Source organism: Gopherus evgoodei, chromosome 1, assembly GCF_007399415.2.
Source record: "Gopherus evgoodei ecotype Sinaloan lineage chromosome 1, rGopEvg1_v1.p, whole genome shotgun sequence".
NCBI classification, from domain to species: Eukaryota; Metazoa; Chordata; order Testudines; family Testudinidae; genus Gopherus; species Gopherus evgoodei.
The window spans coordinates 31,629,363-31,653,459 of record NC_044322.1 but is presented as its reverse complement, the minus strand read 5'-3'; the positions used below and the strand labels follow the sequence as shown (position 1 = coordinate 31,653,459).

General features: G+C 41.6%; 1 protein-coding gene across 5 annotated transcripts in view; it reads right to left on the bottom strand.

Moving 5' to 3' along the window:
• The window catches only part of AASDHPPT (aminoadipate-semialdehyde dehydrogenase-phosphopantetheinyl transferase), a 65,619-nt gene that overhangs the window by 8,936 nt on the left and 32,586 nt on the right, over positions 1 to 24,097 (bottom strand). For 3 of the 5 annotated variants that reach the window (XM_030560689.1, XM_030560665.1, XM_030560674.1), the window contains exons 3-4: positions 14,828 to 14,949; positions 14,071 to 14,232 (exon numbers count right to left, since the gene is read on the bottom strand). In XM_030560689.1, coding sequence (XP_030416549.1) covers positions 14,071 to 14,232; positions 14,828 to 14,949 — 284 coding nt within the window. Of the gene's footprint in view, positions 1 to 10,543; positions 10,929 to 14,070; positions 14,233 to 14,827; positions 14,950 to 24,097 lie in introns of those variants that run through there. The other 2 variants (XM_030560698.1, XM_030560683.1) reach the window with 2 other exon arrangements.

Sequence of the window (24,097 nt, the reverse complement as noted above, 5' to 3'; positions counted from 1 at the left end):
GGTCAGTATTCTCTTGACAAACCAGGAGATGTGCTGTGGAGCACTATTTGTTGCTCCTCTGAGCAGAAGCAAAGTGCTCCGTGAAGTGCTCTGACTCTAGTGTGTACTGGGGCTTGAAAAGGACCACAACCTGTTATGTTAGTTGAACCCAACTCCCAGCACTCAGAAATACAGTCCTACTCTAAGAAATGCTTACATAAAAATGGCACCTTGTTTCAACAGAACTGCTCACTACGTGTATTCTGTTATATCCGATTACCCTAGCAACAAAAGTTTATCACTGATACTTACCTGTGTCAGCACAATAATGAGTGAGCTGAATTCTATACCTTCTATACAATCAGCAGAATTAATATTATCGGAAATTTTTATTACTTTAATTCAGCTCCAACATTGTGTCTTTGCAGTTTCTATCTTGCTTCTAAACGCAGCTCAAAGTTTGAATTTGGCATCACACATACAGTGAATCAACACTGAAGGAGGGTGGTTACTAAATATTTAGTAGAGCGCTTTTCAAAATTTCTTCTATGCTGCTGTTCAGCACAGTTAAAAATCAATCATCCATATATCTGAAATGTACTTGGGAAATAATCACTACAAAATGTAGTGTTTTTTTTCCTAGTGAATCCTTCATTAAAGGCAGATGGAACTGGGGATGAGTATCTGGAGGGGGCACCAAATATAAAATACAAGAACATTTTCACAATTATGGAAAGTTAGAGAAAAAAATCTTGGTTATACTTGTAATTTCTAGCACAAACGATCTTATTGAAATTACTGGGACCAATTCCACAACAAAGTAGTGTTCAATTTAAGAATGGCAGATTTAGGCTTTTGTCATTGTAAACAAATGCTATTGTAACAATTTTTCTCTTAATCCTCTTATTTTGTTTACTTATTCCCTGAAGAAGTTGCTGTTTCTATTACACATAACATTATTTCTGAATTTACCAAGAATGCTAGGGCTTGATTCAAAAGAGAATTTAATTGATGCTTTTTTTGATTCCCCCTGTGGTTTCCCATCTGTGCAAATAGACGGGTATTCCCCGCTCTGTACCTGAGTTTGGAAACATTCTATCTCATCCCACATGCAGAAAGCACTTCAAAAATGTATCTTTAAATGCTAGTTAACAGAAAAAAACAACAAGGTGGATAAAAATCAAAGATTTTTTTAAGAAGAAAAATTGGATTTAATTTAAATCAGATTTTTTTTACTTTTAAATTAAATACAGGAGTTTACTTTAAATAAATCTATTTAAAATTGAAGTTGAAACTGACAACTTATGTTAAATCCTATTCATTAGAATACATTAAATAGTTTAAATTAAATAAAAAAATAGTATTAAATAGTACATGTTTGCTGTTGAAATTTTAAAGAAAGTCAAACTACTGAATTGGTGGAAGTCACTGGTTAAGCGCCTGGTACCAGAGTTTGCTGAGTGCTAATCCAGCTTTTGATAGCAGTAGCATCTTCTGCAGGTGCAGAAAGAATATTTTTTTCATTTCAGTTTATTCAGCTAATTCAATTTAATGCCCAGTTCATCATTCAAAGTAAAGAAACCAATTGGGAGCTGAAAAAAGAGGAAATCTTACTTTCCTCTTCCATATTATAAATAAAAACTAGGCGTGAGAGGGTGAGATCTGCTAGTTCTAAAATCTTGAAGGAAATGGTGACCAGAAACAATCAGCTCAATTCATTAGCTACAGATAATGCTTCCTTTACTTAATAAATTGCTGTTAAATGCAAACCTTTTTATCTAACCAGGACATTTAAGATCATTTTTATTACATAAAACTAAGTGCTCTTTGTGTGTATTTTTAATTTAACTTGAATTTCTATCCAAACAGTTTGACACAAATCACAAGCAAAAAATTAACTAGTAAATGAGAAATGCATCAATCACCATTTTCTAACAAGTAAATATTAAGAATCGGAATAAATGTAAATTAAGCTATATCGTTGCTGAAATAAATGTATAAGTTCATAATTAATGTATATATGTAAGATATATAGTTGCATAAATATATAGCATATCCTCCTAGTTGGCACAAAAGTACCAAATTTAATGTAAAGGCTATATTTGTTTGCAAATAAACGTTTTTATGGTTACCAACAAATGAGAATTAACTTTTCTTTGGAAAATAACTAAAAAGTACAAATACAAAACAAGATTAAAATCAATTATTTAAATAAAGGTTTCCTGTTTGTTGATTTAAATTATGATTAAAACTGTTGATTTAAATCACTGATTTAAAATCAATCCACCTTGTAAAAGAACAAAAAAGCATATTTACTAATATCTAATTAAAGGACAGGTACCTAAAGTGGGAAAACTGGTAAGGTAAGAAGTCAATTTTTATTTGGATGAACTGTCCTTAGAACAGTGGGAGGAAATCTGGGCAGCAATCTACAGAGAATAGTAGAAGGCAATGCCAAAAGCTAAATCGCTCCATCATACACGAGACCTTATCCCTCAGCTATTTATGTTCCCAAAAAGCAACAGAATAGGAGAAAGGTCCTCATTAAACAGCACAATAACCTGAGTAAAGGGACCCTAAAAGCTAAACTACACAACCACAAGGCCAAAATGTCAACAAACTGCCAGTACACAATGCAGACACTTCGGTCCCAAGTCGTCATCTCTGGTGTATGGACTGAAAGGTTCACTGATGTTTGACATTAGCTGAAGTGCACAGGCAGAACACTAGAGTTGTCAGTATTAAATCTCAGCATACACCCACTTGTCAAACAGTACCACTAGCATCATGAATATGCCACTACAGTAAGGGAAGTAAAGTGAACCTTCTCTTCCTCTGTCACTGCAGTCACAAAACCACAGCCTGCAAAGCTATTCTCAATAGCAAACCAACTAAATAATCCAGACATCATAATCCAAGCCTTGGTTGCTCTCAGACTATTTTGCAGATAAGACCAACCAAATAAGATCAACACAGAAAATTCTAAATTGGTCCTGTGTGTGTGTGTGTGAGACACCTTGTACCCCAAATGACACCCCGTACCACATGTTCACTACTTTTATATGGTTATATTTTGTACAAATTATGCTTTAGGAGATATTTGAAAATTCATAATCTGCTGAATATTATTATCCTGTTGAAGTGTGTGTAACATCGCTACATGTAAAATTACAATATTTTGCTGTACGATTGTTACTGAAACATGTTGTAGTTCTGGGTAACACCCACAAGCCAGTTTTCAGAGACACAGACACACTGGCAATCCCAGACAGGTTATCAACAAAGTCAAGTGGGCTATCACTCAATCAGACATTCACCAGCAGGGTGACGGTAAACATGAAATTTACAATTCATCTGAAGGACAGTTTGGAGCCCATCAAGAATTTTTCCAGCAAAAAGGGTTGGATGATAAGAAGGGGGGGATGTGACAGGGCATCCACACACTTCCTGTAACCCAACAGGATCAGCCCTGAGATGGTTGAAACCAGCCAAGGGAGGCTGAGCAGCAGGCAGCCAAAGGAGTGGCTGCAGGGGAAAGAGCCAATTAGGGCAGTGGCTGCAGATAATTAGGGTGGCAGCTGGACCAGCCAATCAGGACCCAGTCAGCCCATATAAAAGGAAGCTGTGGACCAACGCAAGGAGTCTGCTGCAGGGAGCCCTAGGAAGAAGACCAGCTTCCTAGAGGGCTCTTGGCAGGCTGCCAGGACTTACAGGCTCAAGGCCTTGGGAAGAGGTCAAAGGAGTTGAAGCCAGAGGCAGGAGCAAAAGGAACTGAGGCTGCAGGGAAGTGGCCAAGTGAGCTGGAAGGAAGAGGCAGCAGGAAGCTGCTGTTTGCTGGGGCCCTGGGCCAAGGCCCAGACTAGTGATAGGGCCCGTTCCGCCCCCTACACACACATCCTCCACTAGGTGCTGAAGGAGCAGCGCGGCTGTGGGCTGCCAAGCTGCTGAAAGGAGTGGCTGGACTCTTGAAGGAGTCTCCCAGAAAGGGGGGGGAAACAGGATGGTGACATGGCTGGAGGGCTGTGCCATGAGGCAGATGCCGAGAAAAAGGAGCCATAACGGGTCTGCAGGTGGAGGCAAGGACAGGAGAGCCACCACCAACCAAGAGCAAGCCTGCTGGGACAGAGCTAATTCCTGAAACACCCAGCAGGAGGCGCCAGTATGGTGAGTGACCCCTGACAGGGAAAAAATGTCCCTAGCTACCCTTCTTCCATCTCTCGGCTCATGATGGCGATGACAACTCAAAGAATTGAACAAAAGGGGGAGTGGTCTCAGGCTGGAAAGGGACACAGCCTGTGAAAGGTACTTCAGCTCACGCTGAGACAAACCTTTTGCATTTAAACCTGTTATCTTAGTAAAGATTAAAAATTGGCTTGCACACTTATCCTTTTATTTCTTTTGTAACCAATTTTGACCTTTATGCCTTACCACTTGCAATCACTTGAAATCACCTGCAACCACTCTATCTTTCTCTAGTTTTATCTAAATCAGTGTGCTTGATTGAAGTGTTTGGGAAACCTCTCTGAGAGAGCAAAGGCTGGTACATAATCATGTTGGAATGACAGACTATCTATGAGCTTAAACTGTCCAGGAGGGTATTGAATGGTACAAGATGCACATTTCTGGGGAGCAAGGCTGAGGCTGGGGATATGCAGGTGTCACCCTATATGTATTCATGGATGGCTAGGCATAGCATTCACGTACTCAGCTGGGAGTGACTTTACATGCTGGTGGCTGTGAGTGGGCAGAGCCTGGAGGGGTTTACTGTTCAACAGCAAAGCAGTGTAATAGGTATCCCAGAGTGGAGAGTTAAGGGGCACAGCAGTCTAGAGTGTGCCCTGGGGAATGTCACAGTGCAGCCCGGTGATGAAGCTTAAGAAGTCCTGAGATGTACGTAAGCCATCAACTGTGAAACAGATCAGTAATACTTCTGGCTGGTGAAAGACTATAGGGAGTGTAGCTGTAGTATGAGCTAACAGAAGGGAATATGCTAACTCAACATCTGTAAAAAGGGGAGTCTTGTATCAAAAGTTTTTTACATCATAAACAGGAAGGGTTTTACATTTAGAAAATTATACAAACATATATTCTAAGAACTTCTAAGAACAGAATCCTCTGAAGTCCATAGGCACTTTTAAAAGGAGTGTTTATAATAGGTTTCATTTTGGAGTTATTGTAACTGTAAGGAGCACTTTGGAAATGCAGGTGTAGACATCTGTGTTTTCCACCTGCAGATTTTACTAAGCTTATACTATTTTTTTACACTGGAGATTAAAGCATGTAACTTTTACATTTAACATATATCAAGCCCACCACAAAAATCACATCAAGACTGATATATTTATATTTGCTTGAGATTCCTGTGTAGCCCAATGTTGCTTTGTAACAAAATATTAGTTTGGGAACTAATCTCTTCATAGAGCTGATTAACTAGAAACCACAGACTTTTAAGCAAATGACTTAGTTGGCACGTTTTTCCACACTGGCAATCTCATTTTTAAAATTTTTGGTCTTTAATGGATTTAGTTTTTAGCAATTACATCCTCCCTCACTCTTATTTTGAGAAAATTCTTGATTTGTTTCAAGTTTTTGTTTCAAGGGCTTTTTTATGTCTATGAAATGTAATAGAAAATAAATCCATCTCCTTTTTGCATTTGGTACTTCGCTATCTAGGAGAGTACACTATAAATATTTATTTAAGCAATTATACACCTTTAATATTTTTAGATGCTTATTAACTGTATATTTTCAGGATATTAGAAAATGGTAAATGATTTATTGCTTATTTACTATATTTAACTTTTTGCTCATGATTTGTGTCAAGCTCCATTAGGATGGTAACTGGAATTTAATTAAATACAGAACAGTATATGAATTTATTAAATAAAACAATATTTAAATGTTTTGGATACATAGAATTCTCTTATCAAAACATGTTTCACATTCACAACTAAATGATTTATTAAATAGAGGGATTAACTGTTGTCAGTAAATTAAATTGATTTCAGGTCAGCCTGGGAAAATACTCAGATATGCCTAAGAGACTGGAGTTTAAGTTCCTACTCATCTAAACTTCTTGTAACTCCTCACTTAATGTTGTAAAGTTCCTGAAAAATGCAACTTTAAGTGAAATGATGTTAAGTGAATCCAATTTCCCCATAAGAATTAATGTAAATGGGGGGTGGGGAGAGGTCAGGTTCCAGAGAAGCTTTTTGCAACCAGACAAAAGACTGTATGTGTATATATATGTATACACAGGGCCTGCTTTAGGAAGTGTGGGGCCCAATTCGAACAGTTTCGATGGGGCCCCGGCAGGGATGACTAAAACAAAAAAAACACTTAAAAAAACCCCTTTCATTTCTTCCATGTATTATTTACTTTCCATGACTATATAAATAATAACAAAATTATATATTACATCATCACATATTAATTAGCTGATTTGCACTTTCATATTAGGAAAATAATTTGTTTTGATAGTTGTACAACTGATTTTCTTCACTAATGTTTATTTTATTAAAATTTATAAAATATTTCCTTAATATAAAATTGCCCCCTCCTTCCCACCCCAGCGCCACCCAGCCCCATGGAAACAAACCCTCCTTCCCCAGCTCCGCCGCGTCGAAATAAGGTTGGGGGGGGGAGGGGAAGAAACAGCACACATGGGGTGACCAGATCACAGCAGTAAAATAGGACCTGCCCCCTCCCTGCTCAGCCCCACCATCACATCATTCTTCACCCCCTAGCCCCCTGCTGGCTTGCTGTGTCCCTCCTAGTCAGTCCCCCACCCACCACTCGCCTCCTTTCACCTTCCCCTTCCCCTGCCAGAAAGCCCCATGCCCACCCCTAGAACTCCTGCTGGCTCACTGCTTGCCTCTTTGCCCACTCGTCACTTGCCCCCTCCCCCTCCCCCCAAGTATAAAGCCTCATTCAAAGACCCAGGGGTCACTATTACTGCACACAGCAGTCAATCAATGCAGTTGTAGATAAATCTCTGCATTATGCACTTTTGTATAACTTTTATATGACTTTGTATTGAACCTTGGTAATATGTTATAGCAGGCCCCAAAGGTAGTGTAATTAAGGTAAAAGAAAAATGTCTTTTTGCTAGGAGTAGAATAAGAATAAGATCTTCCCGCCACTTTGTAATCAATTGCCCTGTTGAATGAATGAGGGGTGAATTAGGAAGGTGTGGAAGGCAGTACCTCCAGATAGCTGCAACTGTTGGAGAGGGGCTGGGAGCTAGACCAAGGAGAGCTTTGCCCAGGCTGAGTGGGACGGAGTTTGGGTGCTGGGTGCAGGCTCCGGGCTGGGGCATGGGGTGGGGTGCAGGAAGGGTGGAGGGGTGCAGGCTCTGGGAGGGAGTGTGGAGGGGTGGGTGCAGACTCTGGGATAGAATTTGGGGGCCAGAGAGGGGGTGGTGGGTGCTTGGGGGGGAAGAGGAGGGGACTGCCATCACATGTGGCTTCCTTCCTCCTCTGCTGCCCCTCACCATAGCCTCGGTGGGGAATGGGGCTGCCCTTTGCCCAGTGTTTGCAGGAGTGGTGGCTGGGGGAAAACCCAGTCAAACTGGTTTTACTCTTTCGTTGATGGGTCACTGTAACCCCTTACATACCCTTTCCCGCCTCTCTCACCCCCCTTTTCTACTGGGCTTGTTTGATTTTTTCGGTTGAGCCAGATGAAAACCACAAACCCCAGTGAGAGCAACAGGCTGGAAGACTAGACTGAACCCACCACCCAGGCTAGTCCATCTCAGCGGCCAGGACTGAGGGGAAATGTTCCCACACCCCTAGGCCACCTGTTTCCACTCCTGGTCTCTACCAGCACTGCCAGTGATTCTGTATGGCTGCATCAGGAGGGATTTCAACCGGACCCCCACCACCCCGCTAAATTCACCCGTTTTGCAACCACTCTGCACCAAGAGCACTTTCCTTCCCTGCCCTAGAGCAGCTGGATGGCTAGAAAGCTGAGCTGGGCATTTGATTGATCTGAAATATTATCATGCCCCTCCTCAAAAAAACCTTAATATCCACACAGCTTTGGGGGGGAATAGCCCCCCCAAGCCAGTCTAATTTATTGTTGTAGGGACAAACAAAGGAGCCATAGTATAATGGAAATATTCAGCCCCTACAGTGGTCTTACAGCAGGGAAAGAAGAGTTGATGGGAAGGGAACTGGTTTGGATAGCAGCCACAGTCCCCTTTCTTTGCAAAATAATTTGGAGAGGGGAATCAAATCACTCTGTGCCTCAGTTTCTCCTCTTGCGGGGGTGGGGGGGGAGACAAAAGTCTCAGCCTGCCGTGTTGCAGACCTTTCGCATTCTCCCCTCTTGATGCATATGATTTCCTCCTCCAAACTCCCTCTCTCTCTCTCACCTGGACTTCACTGCACTAAGTACCAGCTTGGGGCTTTTTTCCTGGGTTACATTACATGATCCCGACTTCAGTTTTGAAACAGACACAGGCAGGCACAAACTGACCCTCAAACAGCAAAATCATCGAAAACCACAAAACCAACCCAATATTACAAACCTACGGGGAATCACAGGGTCAAACAAACACTCACCATTGGAAGCCCCAGCAGCTGCTGGGGCTAACTGGGGTCCACTGCAGAGATTCCTGTCTCCTCCAGGTAAGTGCTGGGGGAGGGGAGGGGAAGGAAGGCTGCAAAGCACATGTGCCTTCTCTCCCCTCCGCCCTCCTGACCTGCAACACCCACGCGGCTGTCTCTGCCTCAGCCCTCTGCCGGCCAGCGTCTCTCGTTGCCTAGCAACAACAGCTGCTGCTTCCTGGTGACGCAGAGCTTTGCTTCCGGGTGAGACGCTGCCGGCACGGGGCCCTCTCAGGCGCGGGGCCCAATTTGGGAGAATCAGGCAAATCGGCCTAAAGCCGGCCCTGTGTATATACAGTATAACTTTTAAACAAACAATTTACTGTACACAGCAATGATGATTGTGAAGCTTGGCTGAGGTGGTGAAGTCAGAGGGTGGGATATTTCCCAGGGAATGCCTTACTGCTAAATGATGAACTAGAACACAGCTGAGCCCTCAATGGTTAACACATTGTTAATGTAGTCTCATACTCTACAAGACAGCATGAATGGAGGGAGGGGAGACAGCATGGCAGACTGTGTGTGTGTGTGTTCGCATTACCCCTTTAAGTATACTGACCCCACTCTAAGTACATTGCAAGCGGGAGGCTCCCAGGAGCAGCTCCAAGGCAGAGGGCAGAAGCAGCACATGGCGGGGCGGGGTAGAGGGCCAGCTGAACTGCCAGCAATTGATAGCCTGCTGGGAGGCTGCCACACAGGGAACTTAGAGAAGCAAGGAGCTAATGGGGGGCTGCTGGTCCACCCTGGTTCCAAGCCCCCACTAGCTAGCTGTAAAGGGCTGCTCTTTCTGAAAGCAGTGGACAAAGCAGTCGGCTGCCAAACAACGTTTTAAGGGAGCATTGCACAACTTTAAATGAGCACGTTCCCTAACTGATCAGCAACTAACAATGAAACAATGTTAGGCGGGACGATTTTAAGTGCGGAGTTACTGTAAACTACTTAGGCTGACCTTTTGTGCCATAAAGCTTCACCTCAAAATTCATATGTCTTTCCCCTGCTTCTTTCTTTATAGCGAACAGCAGCCTTTAACTCAATTTTGATTGAAGCTCATGAATTCAGCGTATTTATTTAAATCAGGCCTGCGCAACACGCAGCCCGGGTGCCGCATGTGGCCTGTGTGGGCTCACTGTGTGGCCTGCGGGGGGTGAGTAGGTGGGCTCACTGTGTGGCCCATGGGGGGTGAGTAGGCAAGCAGTGGGTGAGGGAGGGGGGCTGAAGAGGCGGGTGGGCAGTGGCATGAGGAGAAGAGTCGGGGCCAGGGAGGGCTGAGGAGGCGAGCGCGCGGGCAGTGGCGGGAGGGCAGATGAGCCAGCGGTGGGGAATGGGGGGCTGAGGAGGCTAGTGGGCGGGCGGGCGGGCAGTGGCTGAGGAGGTGAGCGAGGAGTCAGTGGCTGACCTGTTCTTCTGATCTGGTCTGGCTCTCATCCCCTCTCCAAGGGTTGCAACTGTCTAGAGGTCCTGCCTTTCATGCCTTCCTCATTCACACCTCATTCATTCAACAGGGAAATTGATTACAAAGTGGCGGGGGGAAGATGATCTTATTCTACTTCTAGCAAGAAGACATTTTTCTTTTACCTTAATTATACTACCTTAGGGGCCCGCTATAACATGTTAGCGAGGTTCAATACTGCTGTTTCGGTGGGGCAGCGCTGGGGAAGGAGGGTTTGTTTCTGCGGGGTGGGCGGTGCTGGGTGTGGGGGGGAGTATTTCAGGGGGGCTGGGTGGCGCTGGGGGAGGTGTGTTGTTTCAGGGGGGCTTGGCGGCGCTGGGGGGGAGGATCGGCCCTCAGCTGTTTTCTTTGGAGTAATATGGCCCTCGCCGCTTTATGAGTTGTGCAGGCCTGATTTAAATGTTTTGAGATTACAATAAGTAGTTTAGCCCTTAACATACTTCATGTTAAACTCAGATTTTGTTTTAAACCAGTTTATTTTTAAAAGAGAAAATTTAAACAAAATCAAAAATTTTCAAAAAAGTATTGCTTTTTATCCACCTTGAAAGCTGCAGAGAAGTCCAGCTGAATTAGAATGAATGTCTGGCCTTTATCCATCAACAGCAAGAAATCATCCATTAGCGCCACTAGTTCGACTTCCATTCCATGCCCTGAATCCAGCTTGTGTCAGGCTAGGATATTGGCTTCACTAAGGTGAATGTGAAGGCAGCTTTTTGCTATCTTCTCTGACATTGCTCAGATATAGAAGGTTTGACACAAGGCAACAGTTAGGTCCAATGTATCCAGGTGAGTTTCTACTTGTAGGTCAGACTATATTATGTATTTCAAGATGAAAGGGAAGATCCTTCTCTGCATGAGGCACTGGATATTTCAGTCAAGAAAGCTCTTTTCTACTCACAGAAAAAGGTCAAGAGAAACAGAAATCTCCACTTATTCTTGACTAAGATCCCAAGTAGCTTTTTATGATAGGTATTACCAGAGAGAATACACAATTTAAATAAAACGAAAAAAAATTAACAAAAACTTTCTTTTTCTTCTGTATTTTTGATAAATTATACCTGATATAAAAATGGACTAAAAGAACACCCACACCATGAGAATAACCAGACTGTAACAAGCCTTGCTTTCCCAGATATATCTCCTATAAGAGAAAATAAACTAAGCTGTAATTTCCCTAACAAATATCTTTTCATTTGACAGAGGATGTTGATTCAGTTTAACAACACAACAGAGGCCATAAATCACACAGATATGCCATCTGCCAGGTGACTTTTACTTGAATGATTTGAACACCACACTAGATTCCTCACAAGTCCATACAACAGGTTATCAGTAAAAAGGTTATTTTAAGAGTTTGCATAGAGGACAACAAATAATTAGTAAAGTCTACCATAGTCAAAAGAAAAAAAAGTGAGACCTACACCTATAAAGAAATGGAGCACAAAATGCAAGAAAGAAAGGAGCTGAGGAGAGAATGGGACAGGCTGGTAAAAACAAGATGTCATTTAGGAAGTATGAAAAATACAAGAGAGAAGAAAAAACAACGGAAAAGCAGTGCTTAATTTTAGGCTGGAGATTGATAGCTGAAACTAACTATTCCTTCAGTCTAATTTTAATTAAAGCTGATTGTTAACTGGATTAATGGGACTGAAAAGACTAACAGAAATTGAAAAATAACGCCCCCTTCCCCCGCCTATTTGAAAGGCTATACTGTTGGGGTGAGTTAAGGGAAAAAGAAAGATCCCCAGACAGACATAACCTACTGGCAATAGTTACAAAAACAACAACAGTTATATGGTGGTACAATAATGAAAAGCAAATTAATGCAGAACACTAGTTACATATTGTTAGATCTACCATTAAAGAAAATATACTACAAAATTGGTCACAATCTTTTCTAAGATTTTTCCTATTTATATAAAGCTCAGATTACTATGAATCCCTGACATAATGACCCTCTGGAAACCAGGACACTCTATACAGTAGGTACAGATTGGCAAAAGGAGAGTTTTTAAAAAGTGCAAGCCTAAATGTCATAAAAAATGCACAAAAACAGTTGTCTGCATGTCATGTTACATACAACAGCTGATAACCTGTTGTATGTAACAAAGAGGCCAGCTGGCACCCCACAAGGCTTAAAATTATACTGGTACATTCATTCTTGTTATATATAATTTAATTTTAAAACAGATGTATATCAGAAGTTGTCTGTTTAAAGCAAACTCCACCCGCACACGTGATTTACAAAGCTGCAGGTAATGTCTTCAAAATGGAAACAGTTCAGGTGTTACAAGAAGTGAGATATAAACTCCTGGTCTCCCCCTCAGCATAGGGAATTTTTCACGAGGCTAACAGGGTATTTGATGAAGAAGTCTGTCTCTCTTGCTCAAGAAGAGGGAGGGGAGCGGATCACCAAAAACAGTTGTTTCTTTTTCTCTCTGCATCTATTCATTTTTCCTCAAACCACCATGACAAATTCTATTAGCGCTCAAAGTGTATATTCTAATGTTTTGATCTTTATGTTTTCAATCAGGTTTAAAACTCCAGTTCAAACTGAACTCTAACACAACCATAATGTACAGTCTGAGATTGTTTATAACTATTGTGATAAATTGAGGCTATATCTGTACAACTTAAGAATTCTGATTTGATACTGTGAAGTTGTATTATGAAAATCTACTGTGTCACAAGTGCCTACATACATGTGGGTCCAGCACGGCTGACAAGTCCTGTAATGTGTATGAAACAGATACTATCGAAGGAGCTTGGGATTTAGGGTATATCTGCCCTGCACAAGACTATTCTTTAATCTCACTCCCACTTCTCCTGCTATTATGGCAGCAGGTCCTGCAGGACCCCATTCCCACTACAGGGCTCTACACTAGTCCTGCACAGGGCTCTAGCTGGGAATATGCCTCCAATCCTGGGTAGACAGACTTGCACTAACTCTTCTTTAGCTAGTGGGCTAGAGATATTAGTGTGGACATAGCAGCATGGGTGGTGACTCAGGCTAGGACACCCGAGCTCAGACCCAGAGGGTCAGGTAGGCTTGGACTTAGGCAGCTAGCCCGAGCTGCTGCCCTTGTTACAATATCCACATTGCTATTGTTAGCATGCTATCTGCCTGTTTTGAGATGGATGTCTCAGCTGCAATGCAGCCATAATGCAAGTGACCCTGTTCAGGTGAAAACATCTGGGACAGTGGATGTGCTGCATCCTTAGAAAAATCAGTTTAGTTGATTCCTTTGAAAGGAGAGCAGAAGACAGGAGCAGTGGAAACTTACCAGGTGTAGAACAGAGGGGGCTGGGTGACCAGAAAGGGTTTTAGATAAAGAAATGTACAGGAACACGGGTCAGAAAGAAGGGTGGAGAAGGAAAAAGCAAGGTCACTGAAGCTGAGAATGGACTTCATGAAGGAGAGGGACCAGCTAGCACACAGCAGTTTGCATGAGCCGATGACACCTAGCCTGCCTGCCTTCCCAAACCCAGATGTTGCCCAAGGACTGACAAAGGAAGGGTGAGATAGAAAGTGGGGGATATTGTTATTTCAGATGTTCATTATTTTGTATGATCTGTACTCACATGTGCTCTAAGTATAAAAGAGCATAAAGGTGTTAAACTCTGAACAAAGTGTCTCTCTGTACATTAACTGCTTCACAACCATTGCATTCCCCAGACAGAGTTAAATTGCAAACCAGAAGTGTCACACCTTGGGGCAGAAATCTGGGAGGGGGTATCTTTAAGTAACTGGGGTAGTTTGGAGTAAGTACTCGTCCTGAAGCCTGGGATATGTGGGCTGAGGAGCCCCATTTCCAAGAAGCAGTAGTAGACAGTAAGAGCCAAGAAAATATGCCAGACTCCAAGGAAGGAATCAGTGCTGCAGTCTGCTGAGGTTCTAGGAGCATGAAACCATCACAGGGATCCAGAGCAGCAAAGGCAAGGATTTCTCTAAGCAGTTATAATGGGTATAGGGAGCCTGCTCACGGGGATGTGATAGAATTATATTACAGAAATTGTTGATAGATTTCTTACCTCAAAAGTCCACCCTTCTTCCTTGTCTCCATCCAACAACATCTTTGTCTCCTTGTAAACCTTCCCTACCTCCAGCTGCAATGGGGAGACATTAAATTCAATCCTTTGCAGGTTAAAGCCTATTCCAATCCCAATGGCCTTTATAAAGCTTTCCTTTAGTGCCTAAAATGCAGAATGACATATGTTTAATCCACATTTGTTGCTTTTAATGGCTAAAATTGTTACCTACAACACAACAATTACATGTAGCATATCACTCAATCTAGACTGAAAGGTCATCTGTGAGCAGAAACTGTGGGTCAAATAAATTCTATCCTTAGACAAGTAAATCTGAGATTATTTCAGATTTATGTTGGTGTAATTACTAAGTGCAGAATTCATCCACAGGCAGTTTACTCATCTGTAGGAACAGTACAAATTCATGGTGCTGTAATGCATATATAAATACAAAATGACCTACAATTCTGAAATTATCAAGGGCTAGATTGTGTCCTCTGCTGGATGAACCAGGAACTTCTCCATCATACTTTCATGTATGCATAAGGCCAGCCATTATTCTTCCTAAGAATTCCAGCTGCAGTACAGACCATCTTGCACACCTACAGATATCCTGAGGCACCAAGGATGTAATCTAATGGTAACTGTATCTGTGTGTGCAGCTAATGAAGTCTTACATCATAACATTATGTACTGCTTTGATAAAGTGTGTTATCTGAGAGATTATACTTTGTGTTTTTAAAAAAGAAAAATATATTACCCAGTGCCTATAAAACATATCTAGCTGAATCAACTCATTATTCATGGACTTGATTACACTCCATTCTGCCTCTGTAAACTGTCGTTTCATAATGCGAAAGAAATCCGGAATTGAACCACTACCTGTAAAATCAGAAATATTTACAATAAATATTTTAATACAAAATAGTTATAAGCAAATGAATTGCCTTATATTATCCAAGAAATAAGTCACAGTACAACATATTATTCATTAGGAAAAAATATTTCTGAACTAAGCTGCTTTGAAAATCTCAAAACTAAACAAGACTGCAAATGCAGCTGTAGTCAATACAAAGAAATGTAAATATAGCCAACATATTAAAAATGTATAGATGTTGATCAAAGCCTACCATGACAAATTATACATTTTAAGGAAAGTAAAAGAGCAAAAAAAGTCTTCACTCAGCTAAAGTTCTAATTTTAAAACATGTACAGTTGAAGAATAAAGCCATAAAAAAAATCCCACCCCCTCAGCATAGCCTAAAGTGACAGCATCTAATCATTTTGTTGACCCTGTCATTAGTCACCTGTGAAAATAGTCAGCACAGGCACGCAGCTATCTATATTTGATTGCTTAATGCAATATTATTAAATCAATATGCCATATAGTATTTTCTCTATCTACCAATCACAGTACTAAAATGAGATTGTCTGAATCATCTGAAGTCCAGGGATGCTGGTCAGTAGTTGACCGGCAACTACACACTTATTTTTCAGATGTGCATTCACCTGCATTCAGCATATGATCTGCATTATCATTGTATGGTATAGCTCAGTAATCATACAATATGCAAATACTGTACTCAGACTGGCTGAGACCCATTATTCCAAATTCTCGTTAAATCTAAACATTTAAATGGAATGAGCAGGGACAGTGAAAAAGGACCACAAGGGAAAGTGGTGGTGGTGGTGGGGGGGGAGGGGGAGTAAGTCTTGCTTGAAGGGCAACAAACGTGTGTTGGCGTGGTGGGATTCAGAAGTTGGTATCACCATGTATGTCTCCAAATGAGCAGGATGATTTATAGTAGCCAGAGCATTGTGAGTACGTTGTAGTGTAACAGCAACTTGAAGGAGTTCTCTGCTAACCTGATATCAATTTTAACTTAGGCCTTCTGCATCAGAGTTTAATAAGTCCAGGATACAGTTATGTGAGCATAAACAAGAAGCCTCTTCAAGTTAACATTTAAATAGTCAAGCATGAAGGTGAAAAAGTATTTTACATGTATTTAAAATGATAAAAGCCTTCATTTAAAGATCAGTGCCGCTGTAGATTTCAAGAGCAGTTCTCCAGTGTCTGAAACACTTTCCTCTACACTCCAGTCTCAATTTTACTTTGCAGTAAGATGCTGCAGAATGTGCAGTTATATTTAGGGCCCTACCAAATTCATGGTCCATTTTGGTCAATTTCACAGTCATAGGATTTTAAAAATTGTGAATTTCAATGATTTCAGATATTGTAAATCTTAAATTTAACGATGTTGTAATTGTAGGGGTCCTGATCCAAAATGGAGCTGGAGGGCGTGGGGGGTCATGTCACAAGGTTATTGTAGAGGGTGGTTGCAGCCTTCAGAGCTGGGCTCTTAGTCAGCAGCCGCCACTCTCTGGGCTGTCCAGCTCTGAAGGTAGCAGCGCAGAATCAAGGGGGGGGGGGGCAACGTATGGTATTGACACCCTTACTTCTGTGGTACCACTGGTGAGGTGCTGCCTTCAGACTAGGCATCCAGCCAACAGCTGCCAACGTCCAGCCGCCCAGCTCTAAAGGCAGCACAGAAGTAAGGGTGCCAATACTTGACCCCCCGCTAAACCTTGCGACCCTCCTATAACTCTTTTGGCTCAAGACCCCCAGTTTTAGAAATGCTGGTCTCCCCATGAAATCAGTATAGTATAGGGTAAAAGCACACAAAAGATGAGATTTCACCGTGGGAAGAGGGGGGACCACATTTCACTGTCTGTAATATGTTTTTCATAGACGTGAATTTGGTAGGGCCCTAGTTATATTGGTTAACAGCACTTCAGTGATATGTTGTAAGCAAGGACATCACAGCATGGTTAGCTACACAGCCATGACAGGTATAATTAAACAGCATAACGAAGCAATCTGCCCATTAGGTCTTAGAGATGAGTAAATGGACATGACAGAATGCAGTCTATTTACTTTAGCAGGGATAATCCAAATCTAGATACCTTCAATATGTAGAATTTTCTGTATTTTGACAAGTTGTTGTATATTTTTAAATACACTTTTATTTTAGCCTCATTTCTGGGGTTTTCTTTTGCTACTAATAAATACTAGTGAATTGTCATAACATCTTCACTAATTTGTATTAAATTAATATGGCTAAAGTATACCTCGCACTAAAACACACATTTAGGTTTTCTAACCCATTATTGTGCTTTCCATTTTAGCAAGAACCAAATTATTAGTTGCAAAATGTCTTTAATGGGTGTGATATTTTGGATGGGAGGTGATAATGGCAGCCCTAACCAGGTTCAAAAATAGATTATAGCTAAGCAAAAGTGTTCTCTGACAGCTAACTAGATAGAAGTTGCAATAACGAACTGATGGAATGATCCAGAACAACCCAAGGAGGCCAGAAGTCCTGCTCTTACTGTAGGGGGCAAAGTGCTGTTAAAAACTGGCGGCATGCCATACTAACAGAAAAATTAATATGCTGGTGAAAAGCCTCGTCAGGCAAAGGATCCAGCTAGATCAGGTAATGTATTCTCAATTAAAAATAAACAAACAAAAATAATAAAAATAATAATATGGACTACCTCTTAAGGGAAGACCGTCTTACGGACAGTTGCCCTGGATTTGAGAGGTGTGTATATCCCAGAATGTGATCAAGCTAATTGCAACCATATTGTGTGCGTTCAGTCGCTCTGAAGTAACGAAGTAGAACACCACACACTTAAGGGTTAATTTGGAGACAGGCTTTTAGAAGCAAGGTCAAAACTAGCTACAGTTTCTGCTACTTAGAACAGCAGGAGGGGACAAACAAGTAAACAAGTGGGACTAAAAACCTTGGTGGTTGGAAAACTTTGAGTCTAGATGTCTCTGATATTAAATTTATGGAAAGTTAGAAAAGTGATGATATAGTAGGGATCATTATGATCTGTAAAAGCAGCAAATAATCCTGTGGCACCTTATAGACTAACAGACGTTTTAAGCACACACACGCATCTGACGAAGTGGGTATTCACCCACGAAAGCTAATGCTCCAAAACGTCTGTTAGTCTATAAGGTGCCACAGGATTCTTTGCTGCTTTTACAGATCCAGACTAACACGGCTACCCCTCTGATTATGACCTGTGTGTTTTATAGAAGATTAGCTAATAGATTGTACTTGGGAGCAATCCTCTGAAGTCATCTTGAGATGTTTTTCCTGACACCTCTTCTCCCCAGCGGGTGAGCAACAGGCCACTGCAAACCTTCTGTTAATTACTCAATGCCATTCCAAATATTAGGTGAATATCTGGGATGCTCTAAACCTATTGCTTATGTTTGTGTGAGCTTAAATCTAAAAACTGCAGTGTTAGTTAGAGCATGCTTACTTGCATGAATCTTATCAGACTGAATTGCTGTGTTCCTGTTGATTTATTCCTTACACTGCCTGGAGTGAAATAGTTAAATTGCCCCTGTTGGGAGTTCTGAAAACCTCAGGTAAGGGAAAGACTGTCCTACGGATCACCTTTCCCAAACCCACACCTCCCCTTATCCCTTTCATGATCATGAAACTACAGTAATACCTGCTCCAGAGACTCCACAGTTTAAGAACTATGAAGGACTTGGCTGCAGTCTCCCCTTGCAGCCCAGAAACTGCAGGGCTGGAAATCCAGCCCTATAGAGTTCATGAAATTGCTGGAGTTGCAGTCTCCTACTACCTCACAATCCAATTACTCAGAACATTATCCCTCAGCTCTCAGAGCTTCTTCCTCTCGATCACCACCTCCGTCGTCCAGAGCCACCACACCCATGCAATTTTCAGGTTGTTGTCTGCCATTCCCTCTTCCATTCCCATAATCCCTTCCCCATCCAGATGCCATGCACCCTCTGCCCCTCAGATTCCCTACTTCTCTTTGGTCCTAGTTTCCTTCATCTACTCGGTTTCACTCCCTGATATGCTCCCTAGGCCTCATCCTCAACAATCCTTTCCTTTCCAATGCAAAATCCTGTCACTCTCCTCTGCAAGCCCCAGATAATGCTTTCTTTCTCCTCTGATACCTCCCCATCTTAATTTCCCCCTCTGCCTTGTCCGGAGTCAACTCTCACTCCTAACACCAGCCCAGTGGTGGCCTCTCCCAAGTCCTGCTTCTGTTACACTATCTAGGACCAGGCTCCTTCATTCTCTCTTAATCACCATCACTCTGTTCCATGCCCCAGTCAGTTTCTCCACACTTTCCTGCAGGGACTGGACCAGAGGATGAGAGAATGCAGATGTTTCCCTTTTAATTAAAAAATACACTTCCCCTCAACATTACTTTGAGCACAAAAACACAACCATAATTTACAGAAACTTAAATTTCCAAAGCAAAAACACTGTTAGATTTAAATCTAAGGCAGTCAAATTATTTCACATTTACAAAAACACCTGTGAAACAAAGTTATAATTACCAACCTGAATATGCACACATTTGGAAAGCTGTCAGTTAATACTTTGATTTGTAAACACACAGTTAGAAAGAGAACCTTAACTTTGCCTGTCTAAACTTTAACGTTATGTCAGTGTTGGCAACTCAAGAATAGTTATGTAAGTGAGGGGATTATGGCCAGGGTTGGAGTTAGTCTCAGTTAGATGCAAGAAGCTTCAGCTCTTCCTTGGGGGGAGGGCAGGAAAGGGTCAGGAGGGCATCCCTCGCCAACTCGCTGCCTGCCCCCCTTCCCTGTCTCCTGAGATGGAGAAGCTGATCAGGCTGGGTTGCTCTCTCCCTCACCAACCTGCCTGCCACCTTTCTGACAGGAGGGGAGAGAGGAGCAGAAAGAAGCCAGCAGCTCAGTAAAAAGCGACAAAAAAGTCCTATGGCACCTTATAGACTAACAGACGTATTGGAGCATAAGCTTTCATGGCTGAATACTCACTCTGTCAGACGCATGTAGTGGGTATTTCCAGAGGCAGGTATAAACATACAGGAATGACTCAGTCTAGAGATAACGAGGTTAGTTACATCAGGGAGGATGAGGCCCTCTTCTAGCAGTTGAGGTGTGAAGGGAGGAGAAACTGCTTTTGTAGTTGGCTAGCCATACACAACTACTATAAAAAAGATACACACACAGCTCTGTGTGGCTCTTCTTACTCTTCCCATCCTGTGAGCAACACCACAGCTCCTCTGCTCCACCTCCAACCTAGCCTGGGAAGGGGTAAGAGGGCAGTGAAGAACCCCTGGAGAAGCCCCTCCTAGCCTAGATAAGTGAGAAGGGAGATCCTGCTACAGATAAATAATTCTCTCTCCTGCAACTGAATTTTCAGAAATTTTATTACTTACAGCAAACCAGAAACTACACATATGCATAGTACATTTCAAGCAGGTTTTATAGCTGCATATTATTTCTTACTTAGCAATAGAAGAACAGATTCCTACAGGACTTACTTCTAAATAAGTATGATCAGCACAGAGGCCCTTTATTTGGTTAAACTTGCATTACTACACAAGCAGTGTTCATCCCTACTCTATACTTGATAAAGCTAGAAAAGTTCTGCCAGAAGCTTCATCTGCATGCATGCTACCTTGTCACATACATGTAATGTATACACAGATGACCATACAGCAGCTCTGCAGATTTGTCCTAGGGAAGTGTTGCTCCTTTCAATCCAGGAGGTGGAGCTGGTTCTCACAAAAAGTGTAATGATCATCTGAGCACAAGGCTGACCCCATATGACTCTCAGATACACAATCCTGACTGCTTGGAAACATTTTCATGAGCCATGTCAAAATAAATTTAACTCCTACACTTGAAAAATTTGAGTTCTGTTCACACAGAATTTCATGGTACTTTAGAAATACTCAGTATTGTTGGAGAAAGACATACATGACGAAGAAAGGGCAATTCTTGTTTTGATGAAAATAGTGGGGAGCTTGTGAGCAAAGAATAATATAGTACTTAGGGTACCTTGTTATTAAAGGAAAATATAAATAAAGCAAGGCAAACATATGTTTTTAAGCATGTACTACATCTCAGATACTTGAGAAGTTACTAGACAAAGTGCCTTAGAAGTAAAAATCCTAAGAGGACCTTCTTTCGCAAATGGAGGATTACAGGTTCAGATGAAGAATTACAAAGAGCCATACAAAATTCAGCCTCTACTGGGGACCATTTAATTAATAGGTAGTTTATTTTTAACTAAATGTAGCCTTATGTTGCCATGTTTTGGTTTTGGCAAAGCTTTGCTATGTTCTGGTTTTACGAGGCCCCAAACATCCTTCCTCTTGACATTCCAGTGTAAGAGGTCTTTGATTTGCCAAGATTTGAGGGTTTGAAATTTAGTTTGTGCATATGCTGTACATCTTCTCTTTATATAAAAAAAAATATCTGCTTTGTAAATGAAATGTGGCAGCGCTATGTGTATATATGCATATGGCATTTTTGTACATAATAAAATGTTGTAAAGATATTAATAAATCCAGACTAAAAATAGAGGAATTCTCAAGGCAAAACCTACTATCTATGCAATGGAATCCCAGGACAATAAGAGACTGCTATTTAACTTAAGAATCATAGAATATCAGAGTTGGAAAGGACTTCAGGAGATCATCTAGTCCAACCTCCTGATCAAAGCAGGACCTAATCCCCAATTAAATCGTCCCAGCCAGGGCTTTGTCAAGACTTTTGACCTCTAAGGAAGGAGATTCCACCAACTCCCTAAGTAACTCATTCCAGTGCTTCACCACCCTCCTAGTGAAAATTTTTTTCCTACTGTCCAACCTAAACCTCCCCCACGGCAACTTGAGACCATTACTCCTCGTTCTGTCTTCTGCTACCACTGAGAACAGTCTAGATCCATCCTCTTTGGAACCCCTTTTCAAGTAGTTGAAAGCAGCTATCAAATCCCCCCTCATTCTGCTCCTCTGCAGATTAAATAATTCCAGTTCCCTCAGCCTCTCCTCATAAATCATGTACTCCAGACCTCGAATCATTTGTTGCCCTCCGCGGGACTCTCTCAAATTTTTCCACATCCTTCTTGTAGTGTGGGGCCCAAAACTGGACACAGTACTCCAGATGAGGCCTCACCAACGCCGAATAGAGTGGAATGATCATGTCCCTTGATCTGCTGACAATGCTCCTTCTTATACAGCACAAAATGCCATTAGCCTTCTTGGCAACAAGGGCACACTGTTGACTCATATCCAGCTTCTTATCCACTGTAACCCCTACGTCCTTTTCTGCAGAACTGCTGCCTAGCCACTCAGTCCCTAGTCTGTAACAGTGCATAGGATTCTTCCTTCCTAAGTGCAGGACTCTGCACTTGTCCTTGTTGAACCTCATCAGATTTCTTTTGGTCCAATCCTCTAATTTGTCTAGGTCCTTCTGTATCCCATCCCTCCAGCGTATCTACCACTCCTTCTAGTTTAGTGTCATCTGCACATTTGATGAGGGTGCGATCCACACCATCCTCTAGATCATTAATGTAGATATTGAACAAAACCAGCCCCAGAACCGACCCTTGGGGCACTCCGCTTGATACTGGTTGCCAAAATAGACATGGAACCATCTATCACTACCTGTTGAGCCCAACGATGTAGCCACCTTTCTGTCCACCTTATAGTCCATTCATACAGTCCATACTTCTTTAACTTGCTGGCAAGAATACCGTGGGTGACCGTATCAGAGGCTTTGCTAAAATCAAGGAATAACACGTCGTCTACTATCCCCTTTGGAGTCAATTATTTTATTTATACTGCAAAAATACAGTAGAAACACACTAGAGAATTTTTTTATGATTGTTGAAGAATTAGGCTGGCGAAGTGATGCTAAAGTTCTGCATCATCAAGGCTGCAATAGTACTCCTGCTGCTTACTTAACTAAAACCAGTGCTGAAAAAGGATTCTCATAGATTTAAAGTGATAGTAAGAAACGGAATGTCAAACATCCATGGGGTATTCTTAGTCCATTCCCAAGCACTACCATATATGGCATGGTTTAAAGGATTAGTTGTCTGCATGTATATGTTAGGTATATTGCTTTTTGTGGGCCTGATTCTGCAATGCTTACTGAAGGTGAGTAGCTCCTACAGAATATATTATCCAGGGCCCATTTCTGCAAGACATACTCACACAAGTAGTCTCAGCTGCAGCAACTGGGAGTACTCTACGTGAGTTTCAGTTTAGGATGCTTTCTCAGGGTTCAGGGATGATTAAACAGCACTGAAGTTGTCAGGCTGAGATACTAGCTGAGGGCTACTTACTGATGCCTTCAATTGGAAAAACATAATTGCATCTCTAATGGTCACTAACCCTTCTGGACAGATACTCATGTATCTGTAGTTGCTCATGAATCATAGGACCAGAAATTAGAGACAGAAAAGACCTTTATGGTCATCTTGTCTACCTCAGGGACAAAACAGTTTTCTTTCCTACAATATATAATATTTATTTCAGAGATATTATTTTTGTTTGCAAATAATACAAGTAGAGCTAAATTGACAAGCATCCGGAAGCTGCACAATATTTATCTGATTGGTCAAGCATTTAATGAGCTTATGGGATCAACACTACAGCAGGATATAGATTTAATTTTTGTAATTTTAGTCAAAGGCAAGGAAGGTAAGGCATGTTTTTCTATGAGAGTTGAAAAATGACAGTCTGAAGGGAAACAGGAAGTTTGCTCCAGAGGGCAAGAGATGAAAAGGAGACGGTTCTTTACCAATTGTATCCAGACTGTGTGAATAGATGAGAAAAGTCCAGTACAGCTGGGCAGAAGCAGTGGAAAAGAATGCATAGTAAGAGGTTTGACAGACTGACAATATCTGTTGTGCTCTGAACAAACCTCATAGAATTAAGATAAGCTTTACTGATGTAGAACTGATAAATGAAATTGTTTTTAATTTATTAATGTAACTTCTGTTCACCATCCACACTACACTTGCCTACACTGTAACTTCTGTTCCATATTGTAATTCAAACCCCATTTTAAAACACTCACTCCATTTTGTAAAAGCTTCCTCCAACCTTCATTTTTGAAAACCCTGCTGTAATCTTATTAGTTTAGTTTAATGTGTGAATGAGGTATGTATGGATGACGGAATCAACCTCC